Genomic DNA, 19316 nt, shown 5'->3' on the forward strand with positions numbered 1-19316 from the left:
CACTGGTTCTAGAGTCCCTTCTTCCTGATACAAAATTGCATAATGAAAGTACATATTAAACTTAATTGTAATGCTGCATAGTATATTCACTATAGTGTACTATTCTGCTATAACATGCTACTTAACAATAAGCAAAAATTATCATATTCTTATGAGAAATGTGGTGGTTTTTTTTTTTTTTGTATTCTATACAGATTCTAGAATAGCTTTAAAATTCTAAATAAAAAAATAAAATAAAATTCTAAATATGTTTGGGACGCCTGGGTGGCTCAGTGGTTGAGCGTCGGCCTTTGGCTCTGGGCATTGAGTCCCACGTCAGGCTCCCTGCATGGAGCCTGCTTCTCCCTCTGCCTGTGTCTCTGCCTTTCTCTCTGTCTCTCATGAATAAATAAATAAAATCTTTAAAAAAAATTCTAAATATGTTTAACAAGCATGACACCCCACACTCCAATAAATGCTAGGCTTATTCTCTCAAGCAGAACATAGAGGTCTTATGCCTCTGATACCTCCTGGATGCTGGACATTTGCCCAAATGCAACCCATTTAAGTGAGGAGGAATATTAGGGTGAGGATGCACAGTGAAGTTCACGCCCAGCTAGCAGACAGGGAAGGAAAGAGTCCATCAGCCTGTTGACGGCTCAGTAAAGCTTAGTATCATAAAACCTGCATATCTCTGGTGATCATAGCTCTTAGAGAGCACCAGTAAACTCAGATGCACATGCCCCGAGTTATTAGAAAAGGAGACAATAACAACTGTCAGCTTAAACAAAAAAAAACAAAAAACAAAAAACCACAATTCCACACAAGAACTAAGGGCTAAAACTGAACATGAGGCCAGGTTTGCGGTGCAGGTACCACAGTCCATGACACTTCTATACTCCAACGATCATCACTAGGAAACAGGGAGGGGAAAGAAGATGCCATTTCTAAACCAACTAAAAACAAGCTATCATAGGCTGTGGCTAACAGACATAGCCCAGCACATGCAGACATATCCTTTGGGGAGAAGGGAGGGACACCCACACTAACTTGGAATCAGAAGCATCCAATCTTCCCCAAATCACAAAAGCGTAAGTTTAACACAAGTCCAACTCAATCCTGATCAATTAATTAGTTCTGTTTGTGGGAAGCAAGATTCTTGACTCAATGGTCTTAAAATAATCTGTAAAGATAAGCACACGAAATGGCTTAAAATTAGTAATTCTGGAACACCTGGTGAGTTACTCTGGAAAAAATAACCTCACTTCACAACAGGAATTAAAATAAGAAATAACTAAATAGATTATATATGAAAATGCATGACAAAATACAAATCTTCATCTCCCAAATCTCTGGACAAACTACCAAAAAAACAAAAAAAAAAAGGCTGGCTGCTTCCAGCGCACAAAAATTAAACACTCAGGCAAGTCAGGAACTAAACATAATGAGTAGAAATAAACTGGAAAACAAACACTTACTTAAAAATTGGCAGATGTCCTGAGTGTATAGCGAGCGTGTGTAAATTAGGGACAACACTGCAACTGCCATCACAGCGATGCGGAATCCCCGCCAAGAAAAGACGAGCCCAAGAAGTCAACAAAATCACTAACACACACAAAAACGTGCAATTTCACTAGCAATTAAAAAGAGAGAGCGCTGTTCATTTTTCAGCTCCCCAAATCAGCAAGCCTTGGGAACCCCGGAGGAGGCGGAGGGCAGGGGTACAGTGCACCCTGCAGTCACACCGCAAACGGCCCTGCCCTCTGTGCCGGGGCCCGTCTGGAGCCTATCCCAGGAGATTGCCAACAGAGGGAAAAGCTGCTGGAGCAAAGATGCTCATTAAAGCAGCACGTATATTATGAAAGGGGGGCTTTCTTTACATGTCTGTGTAAGTCCTGGATGAAGAATTCCAGCTACGGCAGCCCCGCCACACCGCTTCAACTTTTACAACTTAGGAAAAGGATGGGTTTTCAGGCACTACCACTGCTCAAAGTGACTTCCCACTTCACCTGAAAACTGCAACACGACCAGCCCCCAGCAGCTCCCATCTGCAGGGCACGGACGTGCTTCCCCACTTCCCGCCCTGGCAGACCCAGGCGCTCCCCTTGGGCAAACCCCCGGCCACGCCTGTTTGCTTCAACTTCAGTTCCTAATAGCAAGATTCCCAGGGATCATTTCTGCCGATTTTTAAATGCATGAACATGCCCTAAGAGCAGGCAGGATGCTCTTGCTGGCCACTCTGTGTCTGGATTAAATGACAAGAGTCAGTAAAATGTGGGTGGGTGGCTGATAACCATTTCTGGAAAACTAAAGTTCAATCGCATCTTTTAGGTTGCAACAGATCTCCAGCAAAGAGGTGCTACTCTGCTGCTGGGGTCATGGGCTCACACATGCGTGGGGGGAGGGCAGAAGGGAGGGAGAGAGGGAGACGGAAAAAGAAAGGGAGGGGGGGGGGGAGAGGGGGGAGTGGGGGGAGAGAGGAAGAGGGAGAGAGAGAGAGAGAGATTTTCATCCTTTTCACAGTCTTTGTTTATTCCCCCCAACAGATCTACTAGATTATGATTAATATCAATTACGATTAATATCAATCATAAGTATTAATACATGATTAATATCCATATTTTCAGTTACTTATATGATAAATTTGCAGTACCTTCCATTGAATTTTTGGATCGCCGTTTTGATGCTTTTGTTGTCACTGACCTGGATGCTCTGGCGGAAATCTCGGTCTTAAAGAAAACGGAAAAAGAATTAGTTGATGCATGACCCAGCAATGCCTTGAGCAGATTTACTAGTCCAGCTCTTCTCAGTGACGAACAAGGAGGACACAGAACAGCACCACCAGGTGCTTTAATGGGAAACGGATACCAACTCGGCACAACTCAGCACCCTGGACCTGAGGGTGAATTAGAGACCGCTCGGGCCTTCTTCACTCTAAAATCAGAAATCCATCTTTCTGCGAAGCTCTCAAAAGGCCAGCAATCCGCCAACCACACTGAGAAGCACTGTCTTACCGGGTGTGTTTATGAGGACTCCATCTCTGCTGCTTTGTGCTAAGTACTCACATGCATCTGTGACAGCGCTGAGGGCAAACGTACATGTGCTTCAACAGAGCACACACCAGCCATTAGGTTTTGCTCAGCCTGCCATGATGACCTCCTAACTGGCCTCCCAGCCTCCACGCCACTCCTCATCCATCTTCCCTGTAGCTGCCTGGACATGTTTTCTGAAATCCAAAGTCCATTAGCAAAGTTGTGCTGAGTCTAACCTCGGTGGCCTGGGGGCAGGGAAATGATGTGGCCCAGCCTCAGCTGTGCCCCACCCCCAAGACACGCACCATGGGCCCCCCACAGGCTGAGCAGAGCTCAGAGGGATCTCTCCGGCACCCCTGCTGTCCCAGCCAGCCTGGAGACCAAATCCTCTCCCAGACTCATCTGAAGCACCACCTGGACACGCTCCCAAATGACCTCCCATCCCTTTGTACCCCATACGTCATACCTGTCAAACAAGTGTATACAGAAAGCCCAGAGCCCGGCATGGAAACCCGAGGTCATGTGGGAGCCTGTGCCACATCCCCACCCCCGGGCTCTCCATGGACTAGAAGAAACCACAGCATGGAAGTCACATCAACCCAGCCATGGGTTTACATCTCTTGAAACTATTTTTCAAAGTTTACCTCTGCTTCAACTTTGGAGTCTTTCACGGATCCATCTGACAACTTTTTAGCCATCTCCCCCGAACTTGAGGACTGCAAAAAAAAAAAAAAAAAAAAAAAAAATTGATCATATTCCAGAATTATTCAAATTTGTTACATCTAAAAACATGTCAAGATGCAAGGTGTTTCTTGTTGAGCAGCAGCAAGATCACCCTTCCCATCCATACCACTCCAGGCCTATCTGCGGCAGGAACGCAGCCCGCAACCCCCCAGGGCCGTCCAGATCATCCCCTGTGGAGCAGACTAGGGCAGAAGGGGAGCTATGGAACAGTGTCTCCCAGACACGTGGGATCCGCACCCCAGGCCAAACCTCTCGGAAACACCCCAGTGAAACACAGGGAATCTGGAAATAGGGGAAGAAGTGAATGACAGAGACCACCAGCCACCATGGAAGGGGGGAGCAACTTTCCAATGAACGGTTCTTCTCAAGCAAAGCTTTCAGACTCCACAGCAGGAAATATTCTCGAAGTGAAGTACAGGAAACCTGCAAACACCAGCTCACAGCTACAATCCAGTCTCTAACCCACACATCTAGACATACGGACTAGAAAAGATGAGGCCACGGACACTTTGCGCCATGAAGACTGGAAAGCAAGGGATGACTGTTGAGTTCAACCGTGACGCATCTCCATAGCTTCCTGCTGGAAGCCCCTGGCTCTGCACGCAGCTCCTCGCCTCCCCCCCACCCCGCCCACCCTGCCAGCCCCTAAGGGTGAGCACTGCACCCACTGCCCTGACAGCTGGTCTTCACCGCCACACCCGAAGCTCTGGACACACCTACTACTTCACCTTCTCTTCACACACAGCCTGAGAGGGGGCGAGAAGGTCTCAGCATCGTCTGTTTCAGACACGATCAAACGGAGGAGAGCCATGGGATCTGACGCAGGGGGAAGACCCACACGGCTGGGTCAGAACAGTCTCCTGGGAGACGTCCCATAGGGGTGTCCTCGCCGCCGGCAAGAGCCGCCCCACAGAGGAGCCCCAGATTTACACCAGGGGAGCCGGCCTCACAAAACCACCACGAAAGATCTACGGAGAACCGACTTCGGGAGAATGTGGATCTGCGCTGAGCAGAGGCACAGGCCCTGCGCCCTGGCCTCACACACTCGAAGCCGAGCCCACGGAACCCCCTACAAAAACTTCTTTGGAATTGGCTTTCTATTTAAGACCCTCCTCACAGCATCAGCAACTCTGGTCAATGTAATGTGTGGAAAACCACCTGAAGACCCGGAGGACTGAGGCCTTCCCACTCGGGGGCGGCCCCACGCTAGGAAAACATATGAGAGCATGCTACTGCCTCAGAAAAATCACATCAGCAAGAAACACCTTTCCTTAGACTCTACAAAAAGGCAAAAGATGAGGGATGCCTTTGTTATTTCTAAAACTCCTGAGGGAAGCCTGGTTTTCATGACATGACCTCACAGGGTCCATTACTCCGGGGCTCTCTACGCATCAGCCCCGTGGGCCCATCATCACCCAGTACTGGGATGCACCCCGGGATGCAATGCCAGACAGCCAGGAGCACGAGCCACACACGCCAGCGCAGGCCTCACCCCTCACCATGCTGCTGTGTCACATGGCAGATCTTGAACCTTTCCAGACCTCGGCTCCCTCCTTCCTACGGGCTGGACACCAGACTTCCACAACCTTCTGGGGACACCTGACAAGATGCTGTGCCCGAGAGAACAGGCAGGTGCGATGCGATGCCAGCCCTGACGGAGCCCTGCAGCACCTATGCTGAACCCAAAAGCAACTTGCACATTTAGGAAACACGGAAACCAAACACATTTTCTGGACAATCGTAAATCTACTTGAAAATTCAATTAAATAAAAATTACAGTCAGAGGTCCTGTACGTATCCACTGATGCCTACGAGACCAAAGCACAATCCTTCAGAAATTCAGCCAGGCCCACGGGCATGGCCACGTATACGCACCTGCCCACCACCATGGCGCATGTAAGGACGGCTCACGCAGCCATGGTGTGGGCCCGGCTCCAAGAAGCATTCACACAAAAAAATAAAAATAAAAAAAGAATTAAAAAAAAAAAAAAGAAGCATCCAACATGCACACGCAGCCAAAGGTGAAAGCAGTACACCTCAGAGCCCCAGCATCCACTGGTGTCCGTGTGGGTTTCCACTGGGAAGGCGCGAGTGTCCTAACCCACCGTGTGCTGGGTCCCCACCACGCCTGACAAAGGAACCACTGTAGAGAACACCAAAACTCTTCTCAAAGACAGAGATCGTCAAGCAGGACTTTACCTTCTTCTCTGGCTTGTCGGGCTCTCTGCTCTTTTCCCGGTCGGGCTCCCGGGAGTGCTCCCCGTCCTTCACCTTCCGTCTGTCCCTGTCCCTGTCCCGGTCCTTGTCTCGCTCACGCTCCCTCTCTCGGTCTTTCCACTTCTCTTTCTCCTTCCCTCCCTCGTTCCTCCTCTCCCTGTCACGGTCTGGATCCCTGTCCCGGTCTCTGTTGCCTCGGTCTCTGTCCTGCTTGGCCCGGCTCCTGGCTCGCTCTCGCTCCCCTTCGCGGTGCTTGTCTCGCTCAGGATCTTTATGTCTATCATGGTCACTCTCCTTTGTCTTCTCCTTCTCCTTGTCCTTCTCTCTTGCTTTGCTTTCTTCCTTCACTTCTTTCTGTTTTTGATCTCTACTTGTACTTCTCTCATTTATTTCAGAGTTCCTTTTATTCTGGAAAAAAGGTCAGACAACAATATCACTTATAAATGTCTTTACCTGTGCTATGAACAGACTCATCACTTCATTTTCAAATATGCACAACTTGCAATTCACCTCTTTATCTTTATGAACTCTGGGCTCTTCTTCTCGCGCATTCTTGTTGTCTAATTCCTGAGATTTTGACGTCAGGGAGGTCTTTCCTTTCAGATCACCCCTCTCTCCAGCTAACACCCTCTTCACCGCCTCATCGCTGGGGAGCTTGCAGTCCGAATGGGAGGAAATGAAACACAAGGTAAAAACGAGATCAGCACAGGTGACAGACGCGAGCATCCGCATTCAAAGACAGTTCACTAAACACGGGAAACATGTGGACATGAGTCAAAGGATAAAACATTCAAAGGAAATGCTGTTATCGCCAAGTGGAGCATCTCTTGATAGCTGTCACCTCCAGCACTTCAGATGGGAACAGCAGAGTCAACCCAAGCCAAGTGAATCCCACCTCAATCCACTTGAGCTGTCAAGTGTGGGCGTGTGCGTGGTTCAAGGACAACAAAGCTGCCGTGCATGACTCCACAAGTGCCTTACACATCTCACAGGATCATGGAGGCCCGGCACTGAAAGGGCCTTACACAATGATCTACCTCAAGCTCTATCAAAAGCAAAAAGCCTCTCAAATGCAGCATCCCACGACTTGGTGCCGGAGCTTTGCACACCCCCGGGCAGGAATCCCACCCGCTCACACACTTGCTCGTTCCACAGGATGCACTGAGTGACCATCACACTGAAGGCACCAGACCACAGGCTGACCCTGCTGGGGACTGGGGGGAGGTGCCAAATGCTACAGTTGAACAGCAGGGTGCCTAAGCCAGGCCGGGAGAGAGGGAAAAGCCAGGGCTCTGGGGACAGCAACCAATCCCACACTGCTGCCACAGAAATGAGGGAGCATCGCCAGTGCAAAGGGCCTCAGGGTGCAGGCAGGGGTGCGGGAGCTGAGCGGGACCTGGAGGGGAGGGAGCAGCAGGTCTTGAGAACCCTTGTGAGCCATGCCACGGAGCAGGCTGTGCCCAGAGGCAACAGGAACCTGGCAAAGGATTCAGCAGGGAGGACAGGAATCAAATGTGTTTTGAAAGAGAAATAACAGGAAGGATGCAATGGTGGGGACCAGGGAGAGAAACCAGGGCACTGGCAAAATCAGCTGTATGCCTCCAAGCCTAAGATTTGGATGCAGGCCAGGGTGAGACACTCCCAAGGCCTCCTTGGAGCCACCACCTCCCACCCTCACCCCTGCTACGTGGGCAGAAATCCAGCCTCTTTCCCCAGCCCACAACCCACCAGGTAGGTGAAGGGCTGTATGAGTTATGCCCTCTCCCTTCAGGGCAACTTGGCTCCCACAAGGAAGAAAGGCCCTGAAGATGCCCTGGTGCCATCACCAAGCAGAGCTGTCCTCCAGCGTCTCTAGCGAGGACATTCTGGGCTGGACCTAAGCAGGGAGGCCAAGTTTCCAACCCACAATGAGGATCTCAGAAAGTAGCGAATCAGTCCCTGTCCAAGTGACACAGGAAAGCAGCACAACTCTGCTATCCACAGCCAGGATGGAAAGAGGAACGGAAGGACAGAGCGTGGGGGAGGGAGGGATGGAAGGAGGGAAGCAGACACAGAAGGCTGGAAAGGCAGGCAGACAACAGGAGCCTCCCATAAGCTGGGAAGAAGAAGAAGAACAGCAGGTCCTCCTGCCTCTAAGACCCTGCCCGAAAAGGAGGCCCGAAAGGAGAAGGCAGGCAGGGCTTGGCTGCCTGGGCACGTAGCCTCCACCCCCTGCCCCAAGAGCACGTGTCTGGGAGGTTCCCACATTCATACTTAACACCTGAAAACCTCGTGCATGGCATACCTTTGTTTCACTGAATAATTCTTTGGGATTGATTGATTTAAAGATTTTATTTACTTATTTGACACAGAGAGAGTGTGTACAAGCAGGGGGAGCAGCAGGGAGAGGAGAGGGAGAAGGAGACTCCCGACTGAGCAGAGAACCCCAGGCAGGACTCAATCCCAGGACCCTGGGATCATGACCCGAGCAGAAGGCAGACACTTCGCCGCCTCAGCCACCCAGGAGCCCCTTCCTTGTATACTTCTACTTCACTCCTCCTGGAACTCTGAGGCTCCAAAGCCCAGGTTTGCCAGACACCAGCAAATTCCTTCCCGATACTGCCCACTACCCTGTGGTCGCCCACCACCCCGGCCGTGTCTTTCAGGACTAAACTCTGAGCCTCCACGTTACCTTGCTGAGACAGCATTTTCCAATTCTCTGGAGCAGCTCGTTTGTTCTTTCAGGCTCGTGCCCGGCCACGATGCGCACTGGTTTTGCTGACAGTGGCTCTCCTGAAACCATCACCACCACGTCTATGGCCTTCTGAAGGAAGCTAATTTTTGCATCTTTATCCTGAAAGATTCCCATTTAAAATACAAATAAAAAGCACTTCCAAAAACGTTTCCCTCATCTTTGGTATGCTCAACAGGCACAGTTACTATTTATGTCACGTCAAATTGGGAATACTAACTGTGTAACAACAACAACAAAAAAAACAATTAAAGCTTTTTGTTGTTGTTGTTCTAAAAATTTATTTATTTATTCATGAGAGACACACACTGAGAGAGAGGCAGAGACACAGGCAGAGGGAAAAGCAGGCTCCTTGCAGGGAGCCTGATGTGGGACTCAATCTCGGGGCCCCAGGATCACGACCTGAGCCAAAGGCAGGTGCCCAACCACTGAGCCACCCAGGCGTCCCTAATTAAAGCTTTTAATTTTAGCTGGTAGGCTAGCAGTTACCTTTAAAACGCTAGTTCCATTTCTTAGTGGATAAAATTAGCAAATATGCAGTTGGCAAAAATAAGAAAATGAAATGAGAAAGGGTATACTGCAATTCATGAATTAATCCACCTTGTACTTCAACATGCATCAGGATATAAATGACATACCCCGGGTTCCCAGCTTACAAAAACCCCACTTTGCTAGGGTGAGGGGTGCCCCCCAGCCTACCTTAACGTTGTCAGACTTCATCTCCGCGTCTGTGTAGAGGCCCTTCATGAAACCGGTCATCCTAATCACCTTCAAGAGACCAAGGCCGTGGTCAGCACCTCCCAGGACAGCCTCTCCATCAGCCTTGCCCCCGAGCCCTGGAACCCCACGCTGCCAGGAGCTGTCGGGTCTGCTCACAGCCAGGATTTCATTCCTTCACTTACTGCACAAGCTTCTGAGTGTCTGCGATACGCCAGGCCTTTCCCCAGGCGGAATCCAGCCTGGACGTGGGGACGGGGAAACATCTTGCAGGGTGCCAAGTGAGCACGGGATGACTCCCTAATCCAAGCGCAGGAGGGGTGCAGGTGTCAGGGAAAGTTTCCCAGAAGACATCATATATCCGTTGACACCACAGGCCGACAGGAGAACAGGATTGGGCGGGGGGTGGGGGGGGTGCTTAGGACACAGGAGCCAGGCTAAACAGCCCCTGCAGGGGCCTGAGCCAAGAGGGTCCCATTCAAGGGAGCAAAAGTTCAGGGCAGGAGGAGCCTGAGGCCGGAGTCGGGTGGGGCCTGAGACCCAGATGGCCTCGGAAGCCACTCAGGAGTACGGACTTTAGCCTAAGGATCACGAGGAGGCCCTGACAGGTTCCACGGCTGGGCGACAGCATTTTACAAGGGGCACTCAGGCCCCGTGGAGAGAATGGATTCTGGAAAGAATAGCAATTCCTCAGCTTGCGTTTCTGAACATGGACAGAAAGGTCTTTCTCCTCAGTCACGTCCTACAACAGGGGGGTGCTCTGTGCAATGTCACTTCTGTCCCTTTCCTGCCCGTCCCTCTCAGTAAACCTGTAGCTCCTCATTACCCTGAACCAGCGTTAGGGGTGGTGACTCTCCCTCTTCCTCCCTGCACCCACACAGCCAGGCTCCTCGTTCTCTAGGACCAGAATTTTTCAAAAGGCAAGAATTCACTGTAAAAATCAACATAATGGGTGGCAATAAGCATTTTTTTTCCAAAAAATCAAACAAAACAAAATGTTAGCTGCATTGCATGTAGGAAGCGTGAACGTGTGTATGTCCTGGGTGGACAGAAAGCATATGTACTAGTGCAAGACTCGTCTGTTAGAAAAAAGTCCCACGCTAACATCAGGCTATTTCTCTGAGACCAAGCCACACCTCCCTATTAATTAAGCTGGCTCTCATTCCTCAACAACTACCTAAGAGCTGTGTATTCTTTTTTCCCGAAAAGACAAATATAATATTAAGGGTATCCTGTACTTGATATCCCTAGAGCCTTTCATTTTGTCTCTTCTGAGGTTTTCCTATTTTGCTGGCAGTTAAAATTGTGAACAATATTTTTAAGGGACAAGAAACATTAACCTTACAAGGCCAATGCTTTGATTTATGAAAGACAGCTAGTTTAGCTGTAACTAAATTACTGATATGGTGACTTGAACACAATACTCAGAGAGAGTTAAGAATTTTCAGGAAGCTCTTCATCTCTTACCGGAAAATGCTTTTCAATATGTCATTCTCATATCCCTAACAAAAGGTGACAGTTGACGCATTTACCTTTACACAGGCAGAGAAATTAATTTCAGCATTAGATTTGGGAAAAGAAAAAAAAAAACATGAAAGAAAAGCAGACCACTGGCCCCTGATTGGGAACGTGTGACTGCTTCCACGCAGCCTGGTGACCTGGCCAACCAAGTCAATTCCTGCTTGAATGTCCCTCCTCCTTCCCCATTCCGAGGCACTCCAACCTTCCAGGAGCCCAGCGCCAAGCCAAGCCCAAAAGAATGAGGCATATCCCCCTGTCTCCTCCCTGGCTCGCCACAGGACTAACACAGAAGGTAAAAGGGTGAGAGTACGGTGGCACCTGCCGTGGTCGGGCGGGCTCACCTCCTGGCTAACGCACTTCTTCCCTTCTGGGTTAGGGGACACTACCTGCCTACTTCACTGGGTAATGCAGCACATGTCTCTGTGCCATGTCCCTTCCCCCAAACACCACGTAGGGCAGGCGAAGTGTTGCCCCAGCTAGAAGAGGAGGGGGCAGCTAGACAGACAGCCTGGGATGTGGGTGGGATTCCAGAGAGTTCTAAGCACAATTAGGGTTTTTAACACAGACGCACACATTATAAACCATGTTGAGATAGCAAATGAGTAAAGCAAAGTTAGTGGAGAATAATACACCCAACCTATTGGAAAGAGTAAGAGAGGAGGTTGGAGGACCCATAGGGGGTGCCCTCGGAAGTCTGCAAGTTCTTTTTTTTTTTTTAAAGATTTTACTTATCCATTCAAGACAGACACACAGAGAGAGAGAGGCAGAGACACAGGCAGAGGGAGAAGTAGGCTCCATGCAGGGAGCCCGACACAAAACTCGAACCCAGGACTCCAGGATCATGCCCTGGGCCAAAGGCAGGTGCTAAACCGCTGCGCCACCCAGGGATCCCCAAGAAGTCTGCAAGTTCCACCTGATTCCTAACTCCCAAAGCCCACGCCCAAGTTCCTGAGTTCAATACCCTTCTTAGGGGCACCATGGAAATGAGTTACCAGGAGCCTAGATGGCCTCAATCAACAACGAATGTTTGTGCTGCACCTTCCGTGCATCTTCCCAGATCAGCTCACCCAGGATATGGCAACAAACAAGTACGGTCTCCATCACAAGGCAATTCACCCCCTGGGGAAAAGCCACAGACAACCAATCTCAACGGAGGTCAGGCTGTGCAACTTCACCCGCCAATACCAACCTGCTCTTTGATAGTTTCCCCTTTTGGGTCCCACTACAACCACTTTCAATAAATTTACCCACAAGTACTTTATGAAGCATCCAAAATGTGGTGCAGACTCGCGTGGGCATAAGCTTGGGGGACATGAGGACTTAAAAAAAAAAAAAGAATTCTCCAACCATTTCTGATCCCCTTTCACGAGCTTGGCACTGGCAGTGGTGGGGGGGGGGGGCGTCATAGAAACAACTGCCAGGCAGGGTGGAAGAGTCCTAACAGATACTGGGGGAGTCGGGAAAAAAAGAATGGTCCCAGAAGGGCCGGAGGAGAGCGGCGGCGAGGACAAGGAGCCCATGCAGGGGGACCTCCGAGCAAGGGGACCACCACCTTGGGCCCAGGGGCTGCGCTAGGCTACGGGAGGTCGGACTCTGACGCCAGCCCTGATTCCGGCCCCGACCTCTACCTTGTCCCAGACCTGGCCAGGCCTAAGCCCCACACCTAGGCCCCAACCATCACCTGGGCCCTGACCATCTCCTGGGCCCCGACCATCACATGGGCCCTGACCATCACCTGGGGCCCAACCTCTACCTGGTCCTGCACCTGGCCAGGCCTGAGCCCCTCACCTGGGGCACGACCATCACCTGGGCCCTGACCATCTCCTGGGCCCCGACCATCACCTGGGCCCTGACCATCTCCCCGACCTCTGGTCCCGGACCTGGCCAGGCCTAAGTCCCACACCTGGACCCCGACCATCTCCTGGGCCCCGACCATCTCCTGGGCCCCGACCACCGCCTGGGCCCTGACCATCTCCCCGACCTCTGGTCCCGGACCTGGCCAGGCCTAAGTCCCACACCTGGACCCCGACCATCTCCTGGGCCCTGACCATCTCCTGGGCCCCGACCACCCCCTGGGCCCGACCACCCCCTGGGCCCCAACCATCTCCTGGGCCCGACCACCCCCTGGGCCCGACCACCCCCTGGGCCCCGACCACCCCCGGGGCCCCGACCACCTCCTGGGCCCCGACCATCTCCTGGGCCCCGACCACCACCTGGGCCCGACCGTCTCCTGGGCCCCGACCGTCTCCTGGGCCCCGACCGTCTCCTGGGCCCCGACCGTCTCCTGGGTCCGACCATCACCTGGGCCCCGACCATCACCTGGGCCCCGACCATCTCCTGGGCCCCGACCACCACCTGGGCCCCGACCATCACCTGGGCCCCGACCACCACCTGGGCCCCGACCACCACCTGGGCCCCGACCACCACCTGGGCCCCGACCATCTCCTGGGCCCCGACCACCACCTGGGCCCCGACCACCCCCTGGGCCCCGACCGTCTCCTGGGCCCCGACCCCAGGCCCGCACCGGGGCCCGCGACGTCCGCCTCGCACCCCAGCCCGCACCCCGACCCGGCCCGCCCACCTCCGTGATGATGTCGTGCAGGTAGCGGAACGGGGGCTTGCTCAGCAGCTTCTCCGTCAGCGGCGGCCTCCGGATCACCTTCCCCAGGGCCTCCTGCGTCCGCTTCACCACCGCGGCGTTCATGGCGGCGCCGCCCGCGCCCCGCGCCCCCGCGCCCCCGCCGGCCGAGCCTAAGCCGCGCTCCCGGGACGCCGCCGGCCCCGCCGCCGCCGCCCGCTCCCGCCCCGCCGCGCCGCTCGGGCTCCCATCCCACAGTGCACCGGCGGCGGCCACGGCGCGTGCGCGGGGCGGAGGGCGCCGTCGTCAGGGCGGCGCGGCCCTAGCAACGGACGCGCCGCGCGGCCCCGCCCCGCCCCTGCGCGCGGCGCCTGCTGGGAGAGGGCTGGACCACACGTCCCGCGGGCGCCTAGCAACCAGGACAAGCCACGCCCCGGCTCCATCCGCGGAAGGCCCGCCAGCAGCCTGGAGGCTTTGTGATGTTTCTAGTTCAATTCTAATGAAAAGATGCACATGGCAGCTACAGTTTTAAAGCTTTTTTTTTTTTTATTGACACGTAATTGACATATAGAACATTAGCTTTCGACCTTTGTATATCCTGCAAAACGATGAGCACAAGTCTACTAGATACCCGCCACCGTAGTTGCTAAAAGTTTTTATTGTGATGAGAACCTTTAAGATGTGCTCTTCTTAGCAACTTCCAATATGTAACACAAAGTTGTTGGCCATAGTCGCCATGCTGCCCATCCTGTTCCGTGACTTCCTACAACTGGAAATTTGCACCTTTTGACCTCTTTTATCCTCTCGCGTTCTTGTAATAGTATCTTTATAACTTTCATTTACATTTATTTTATTTATTTATTTTTTTGCCATTTTCAATGCTCTTCATTCTTTGCATGGACTCAGATTTCCATGGGGTATCACATTCCTCCTGTCTGAAGAACTTCCTTTACTATTTCTTTTTGCAAAGGTCAGCTGGCAAGGCGCGCTGTCACCTTCCCTTTGTCTGAAAGCGTTTATCACACTTTCACTTTTGAAAGATTGTTTCACGTTGTATGCAAGCTGAGTTAACTTTTTTTTTTCCCAGTACTTCATGGATTTTATTCCACTGGCGTCTGGATTACACAAAGTCGGCTCTAGTCCTCTCTATGTATCTGGCTGCCTTCAAGATTTTCTCTTATCGTTGGTTTTTATGAATTTGCCCATGGTGTATCTAGGTGTGGGACTTCTTCTTTTTTTAATTTTTATTTATTTATCATAGTCACACACAGAGAGAGAGAGAGAGGGAGAGAGAGAGGCAGAGACACAGGCAGAGGGAGAAGCAGGCTCCATGCACCAGGAGCCCGACATGGGATTCGATCCCAGGTCTCCAGGATCGCGCCCTGGGCCAAAGGCAGGCGCTAAACCGCTGCGCCACCCAGGGATCCCTAGGTGTGGGACTTCTTAAATTAAATTTTATATTTCATTATTATTTATGTGCAATAAGCATCACCTATTTTAAGTATACTGGTTGATGCATTTATGTTACTGCCACCACAATCATGATACAGAATAGTTCACGCTCCCTAAAATATTTCCTCTTGCTCATTTGCAATCTGTCTCCTCCGCCACCCCAGCCCCAAGCAACCAGTGATACACTTTCTGTCATTATAATTTTGCCTTTTCCAGAGTTTCATATAAATGGAATCATACAGTCCATGGTCTCTTGTGTTTAATTCTTTCTCTTAAAAGGATTCTGAAATTCATCTGTGCTGCTACCTACATGAATATGGCATTCCTTTTTGTAGCTGAGTAGTATTCTATAGCAGAATTTGTTTATCCATTTACCAGTTTATCAATATTTGGATTGCTTTTTGGGTTTTGATTATTTATGAATAACGCTGCAAAGAGCATTCACATACAAGTCTTTGTGCAAACATAGTTTTCCTTTTGTTGCAGGGCTGCAGGGTTCTTGTCTCACAGAGTCGAAGAGTGAATCTCATGGACACAAAAAGTTGAAGGGAAGTGAAAGTTTATTAAGTTAAGGTAAGAGCAGAAAGCAAAGCTCTCTAGAGTGAGAGGGTTCCTGAGGTGTTTTATTGAAAACTGACCAGGGAACTTGAATCTTCTTGACATCTCTACCACTGATAGCACCACGTTTACCCCTCCTTTGAAGTTTGGTAGCTTTTAGTGGTCAATCTGTAACTATCATAAAAATAACTTGTCTCTGACATTTAAGGCAAGTGAGGTGGTCTGGTTAGGTTCTCTTATCTCTGGTTCCTTATGCATTTTTCCACACTTGGGATTTCTGTTAGCCTGGGCGCACTGCCCCCTACCCATCTCTCCCTATAGCCCTGCCTGTCCCTTACTAACTTTCTCTTGAATGAATACCCAGGAGTGGAATTTTCAGGTCGTATGTTAAGAATATGTTTGATTTTACAAGATGCTACCAGATTTTCAAACTGGTGGTATCATCTTTCATTCCTACCAGCAATGTATGTGATTTCCAGTTGCTTCATATGCATGCCAAGACCTGATAGGTCAGTCTTTTTTCTTTTCTTTTCTTTATCTTTTTTCTTTTTTTTAGGTCATTCTTTTTAGCTGCAGTCATTCTAGTGGTGGTATAATACCTTATTATGGTTTTAATTTGCATTTCTCTAGTGATGTGTGAATTTGAACTCTTTTCATGTACGATTGGGATATTCACTGTGTTCGGTGAAGATAGCTCATAAAGAAGTGTCCAGGCGTTCAGTGAATCCCTGGTGTGTGCTGTGAAAAATAAGAAAAGGAAACATCGCCTACAATAGAGTCAGGAGGCCAGCAGGAGGAGCTCGCATTCCCAGCACTGGTTATCAACTGCAGATCCAACAGGAACAGAGGGACCTTGCACGCGGATATTATTTTATCCGCCCAGTGCAAGAAGAAAGGTTTCCTCCCCGCCAGGAGACAGCCCAGCCAACCAAAGACAGTCACAGCTCAGCCCGTGAGAAGCACTTCCAGCTCCCACTTTCCTTCAATGGACGTTTTGTTTATAACAGCTCCCAGGGGTGCCTGGGTGGCTCAGCGGTTGAACGTCTACCTTCAGCTCAGGGCCCCATCCCGGAGTCCTGGGATCAGGTCCCGCATCAGGCTCCCTGCGAGGAACCTGTTTTCCCTCTGTCTGTGCCTCTGTGTCTCTCGTGAATAAATAAATAAAATCTTAAAAAATAATAAATAACAGCCCCCCAATTCCCTCTTTCCTCTATAGAAAAGAATCTCTCTCCTTTGTTCTAGGGACTTGCCTATGGTATTGCTGGAGCTTGCTTGTCCTTGAATTCTCTGTTATTCCAGAATAAACCCATTTTTGCCACTAAAATAACAGACAATTTTATTTTTAAGGCTAGCAGTGCCGAGTACTGCCTAGGTGCTGGGGAATTCATGGAGAACTAGGTACCTTCTAGTAAGCAACATCTGTGTCATCGTCTGCAATCCCCTGCACCTGAGAACATCACTGTCCCTGCTGCTAGTTGTGTCCTGCACTGCATGAGTTTGGCCACCCAGACAGAGGTCAGGTGAGCCACCAGGGCTCACTTCCTTCCAGCGGTGCCAACCTCGCTCCTGCCCCTACCTCACCAGGCAGGCAGGCAGGCTGTCTGTCTGAGACTTTCCCCTGAGAAATTGAGGGGAAGGAATTTGACTACACTCACTATATAGAGCTATTCTGTGGTCCATGGGGGGAAAAGCACCCAGCAAATTGCACCCTCAGAAGTGTTCCCTCCTGAGTGGCCCTCAGTTACTAACCCTGCTCCCCAGCTTCCAAGTCTGGATCTACCCCCATGGTCAGAGCACTTCTGACCCCTGCCTTGTCAAATCTCCCTGACTTTCTAGAATCCCCACCATCTACATGTGTATCATCCCATGTACCCCCTTCCTTTCAGCACTGGGTGTTCCATTCCAGACTCATCCCAAGGAGGGGGCGGGACAGTCCCCTGGGACGTTTGGCCGTTCAGCCCCTTGGAATAGTCCAGGGTGGTGATGGACACTATGACTCAGTCTCCTTCCGGGGCTCCCAGATCTCCAACGTTCTCCTGATTGTCCACATGTTTATCTTTATCACACACGCGCACACACATACACATTCTGCTTCCCAAGAACAAATGTTCTCAAAAAGTTCATCCAACTCCTTGAAGAAGAATAGTTTCCATCTCCTTGAAGAAGAATAGTTTCCCAACTACGTCATCATTTCTGAACATCCCTGCCCACACTGCCACCAATACTTCATGTTCACGTGAACAGCAGGTTAGCCCCCTCTCTTCCCCTTCCTGCCGCTGCCCGGCGCCTCCACCGGCTTCCCGGAAAGTCTTCTCCCAGGGGGATGGGACATAGCGAGACTGTGTCCTTCTTCACGGCTGGGCCCTCGGCTCACAAAGGCTGGTCCAAAGCTCTGAAGAGGATGATTAAGCCTTTAGACAAAGATGCACCAGCTTCTGGCCCTGCAGCTGTTAGGGAGAGAGGGGGCGGCAGGACCGCCAGGTGGGGCCCACGAAGCCTTAGTGCCTGACAGCTGGAGTGTCCTGCCCGGACGCCTTCCTTGATGGGCTCCCCGAGGCTGAGCTGGGAGTGCAGGGGCTCCTGGGAGGAGTACCCACCCCTGGCTGGGCTGGCCTGAGTAAGGCGGGGGGCTCTGGGAGGTCACCGACCCTCGTCTGTGTCCTCAGGTGCCCTGCCTTCCCGACAGCCCTGCCCAGACCCCTGCCTCAAAAGTTCACACTAGATAGATTCCTCCTCCGGGCCCGGGGCCTTGGGATGGGCGTGAGCAGCAATGGCTTGTCTGTGAGGTTGGGTTGCCCAGAGCAGCGGGGACGGGTGTGGCCGCAGAGAGCCCTCTGGCCCTGAGGGTCCACTGAGCACCAGCCAGTGCCACAAGAGGGGAAAACCTGATGCTGGCCTCTCCCACAGCCGGCGGGGAGCAGGGGAGCCATGTAGGCCAAGGAGGCCCTGTGCAGGCCTTGCTGCTGCCTTTGGGACCAAGGGCCCTGAGAGAGGGTCTCTGAGAGGATGGGGACAAGGAAGCAGAGCCCCCAGGCCCCACTGCGAGCTTGTGTGAGGGAAGCAGGCCACAGGGTATGGGCGGTGGCCTCTGGGGACATGCTCCCGGTCACAAAATGCATCCTCCTGAGGCCTCCACGCTGCCCTCCACAGGGACACCGGGGCAGGTGTGCGGGGCCCGACAAGACCCAGCCAAGGAGTCCAGACTCCGAGAAAGAGACGTGGAACCACCTCAGGAGAGTGGGGAGGAGCAGGGGCCCAGAGGCCGGCGGGAGCCTCCAGTTCCGGGGGCTGGCGGTGCGGGGGCCGGCGCTGAACTACCCTCAAGCACCTCAGAGTCGTGTGAGGCTCAGAGGAAAAAAGAACAGGAAAAAGTCATTCATGACAACAGAGAAGTGATTATATAACTATAGGAAATCACGGCACAGAGAGCATTTGAGACATAAAGAGCTGGCAGGAGATGCACTTGAAATAAGCAGCTTCCAAATGAATGGAGGAGACGACAGTGGCCATGACTCACCCCAGGAGAGAGAGCTCCACAAAGCAAGGGGCTCCCAGACCCTGCCTCCCCTCCCCTGAGAGGCAGCCGGTCCCAGAGACAAAGGCCCGGGGAGGGGAAGAGCCCGGATGTGGGTCAGCCTGCAGGTCACAGCCTCATCGGCCGGGGATCCAACACCGAACTCCCTGGCAGGCTCAGAAGGAAGGCATCAGTTTGCGTGGCCATCAAGTGCCTTGCTGTGCGCTGCCCCGTCTAAGCTGGAAGGTGACCGGCCCCCGCTTTGTGGAGCCT

The 19316-nt window shown here is 51.7% G+C and overlaps 1 protein-coding gene across 2 annotated transcripts in view; it reads right to left on the reverse strand.

The window, feature by feature from the left end:
• TRAF3IP1 (TRAF3 interacting protein 1) overlaps nucleotides 1-13659 on the reverse strand; it is a 58637-nt gene extending 44978 nt beyond the window's left edge. For both annotated transcript variants that reach the window (XM_055346156.1, XM_055346157.1), the window contains exons 1-7: nucleotides 13523-13659; nucleotides 9403-9471; nucleotides 8644-8805; nucleotides 6483-6626; nucleotides 5955-6380; nucleotides 3656-3727; nucleotides 2633-2708 (exon numbers count right to left, since the gene is read on the reverse strand). In XM_055346156.1, the coding sequence (XP_055202131.1) occupies nucleotides 2633-2708; nucleotides 3656-3727; nucleotides 5955-6380; nucleotides 6483-6626; nucleotides 8644-8805; nucleotides 9403-9471; nucleotides 13523-13645 (1072 nt within the window). In that variant the 5' untranslated portion in view covers nucleotides 13646-13659. The remainder of the gene's footprint in view (nucleotides 1-2632; nucleotides 2709-3655; nucleotides 3728-5954; nucleotides 6381-6482; nucleotides 6627-8643; nucleotides 8806-9402; nucleotides 9472-13522) is intronic.
• Between the last annotated feature and the right edge of the window lie 5657 nt (nucleotides 13660-19316).

The sequence above is a fragment of the Nyctereutes procyonoides genome, unplaced genomic scaffold, assembly GCF_905146905.1.
Source record: "Nyctereutes procyonoides isolate TBG_1078 unplaced genomic scaffold, NYPRO_anot_genome, whole genome shotgun sequence".
Classification (NCBI taxonomy): Eukaryota; Metazoa; Chordata; class Mammalia; order Carnivora; family Canidae; genus Nyctereutes; species Nyctereutes procyonoides.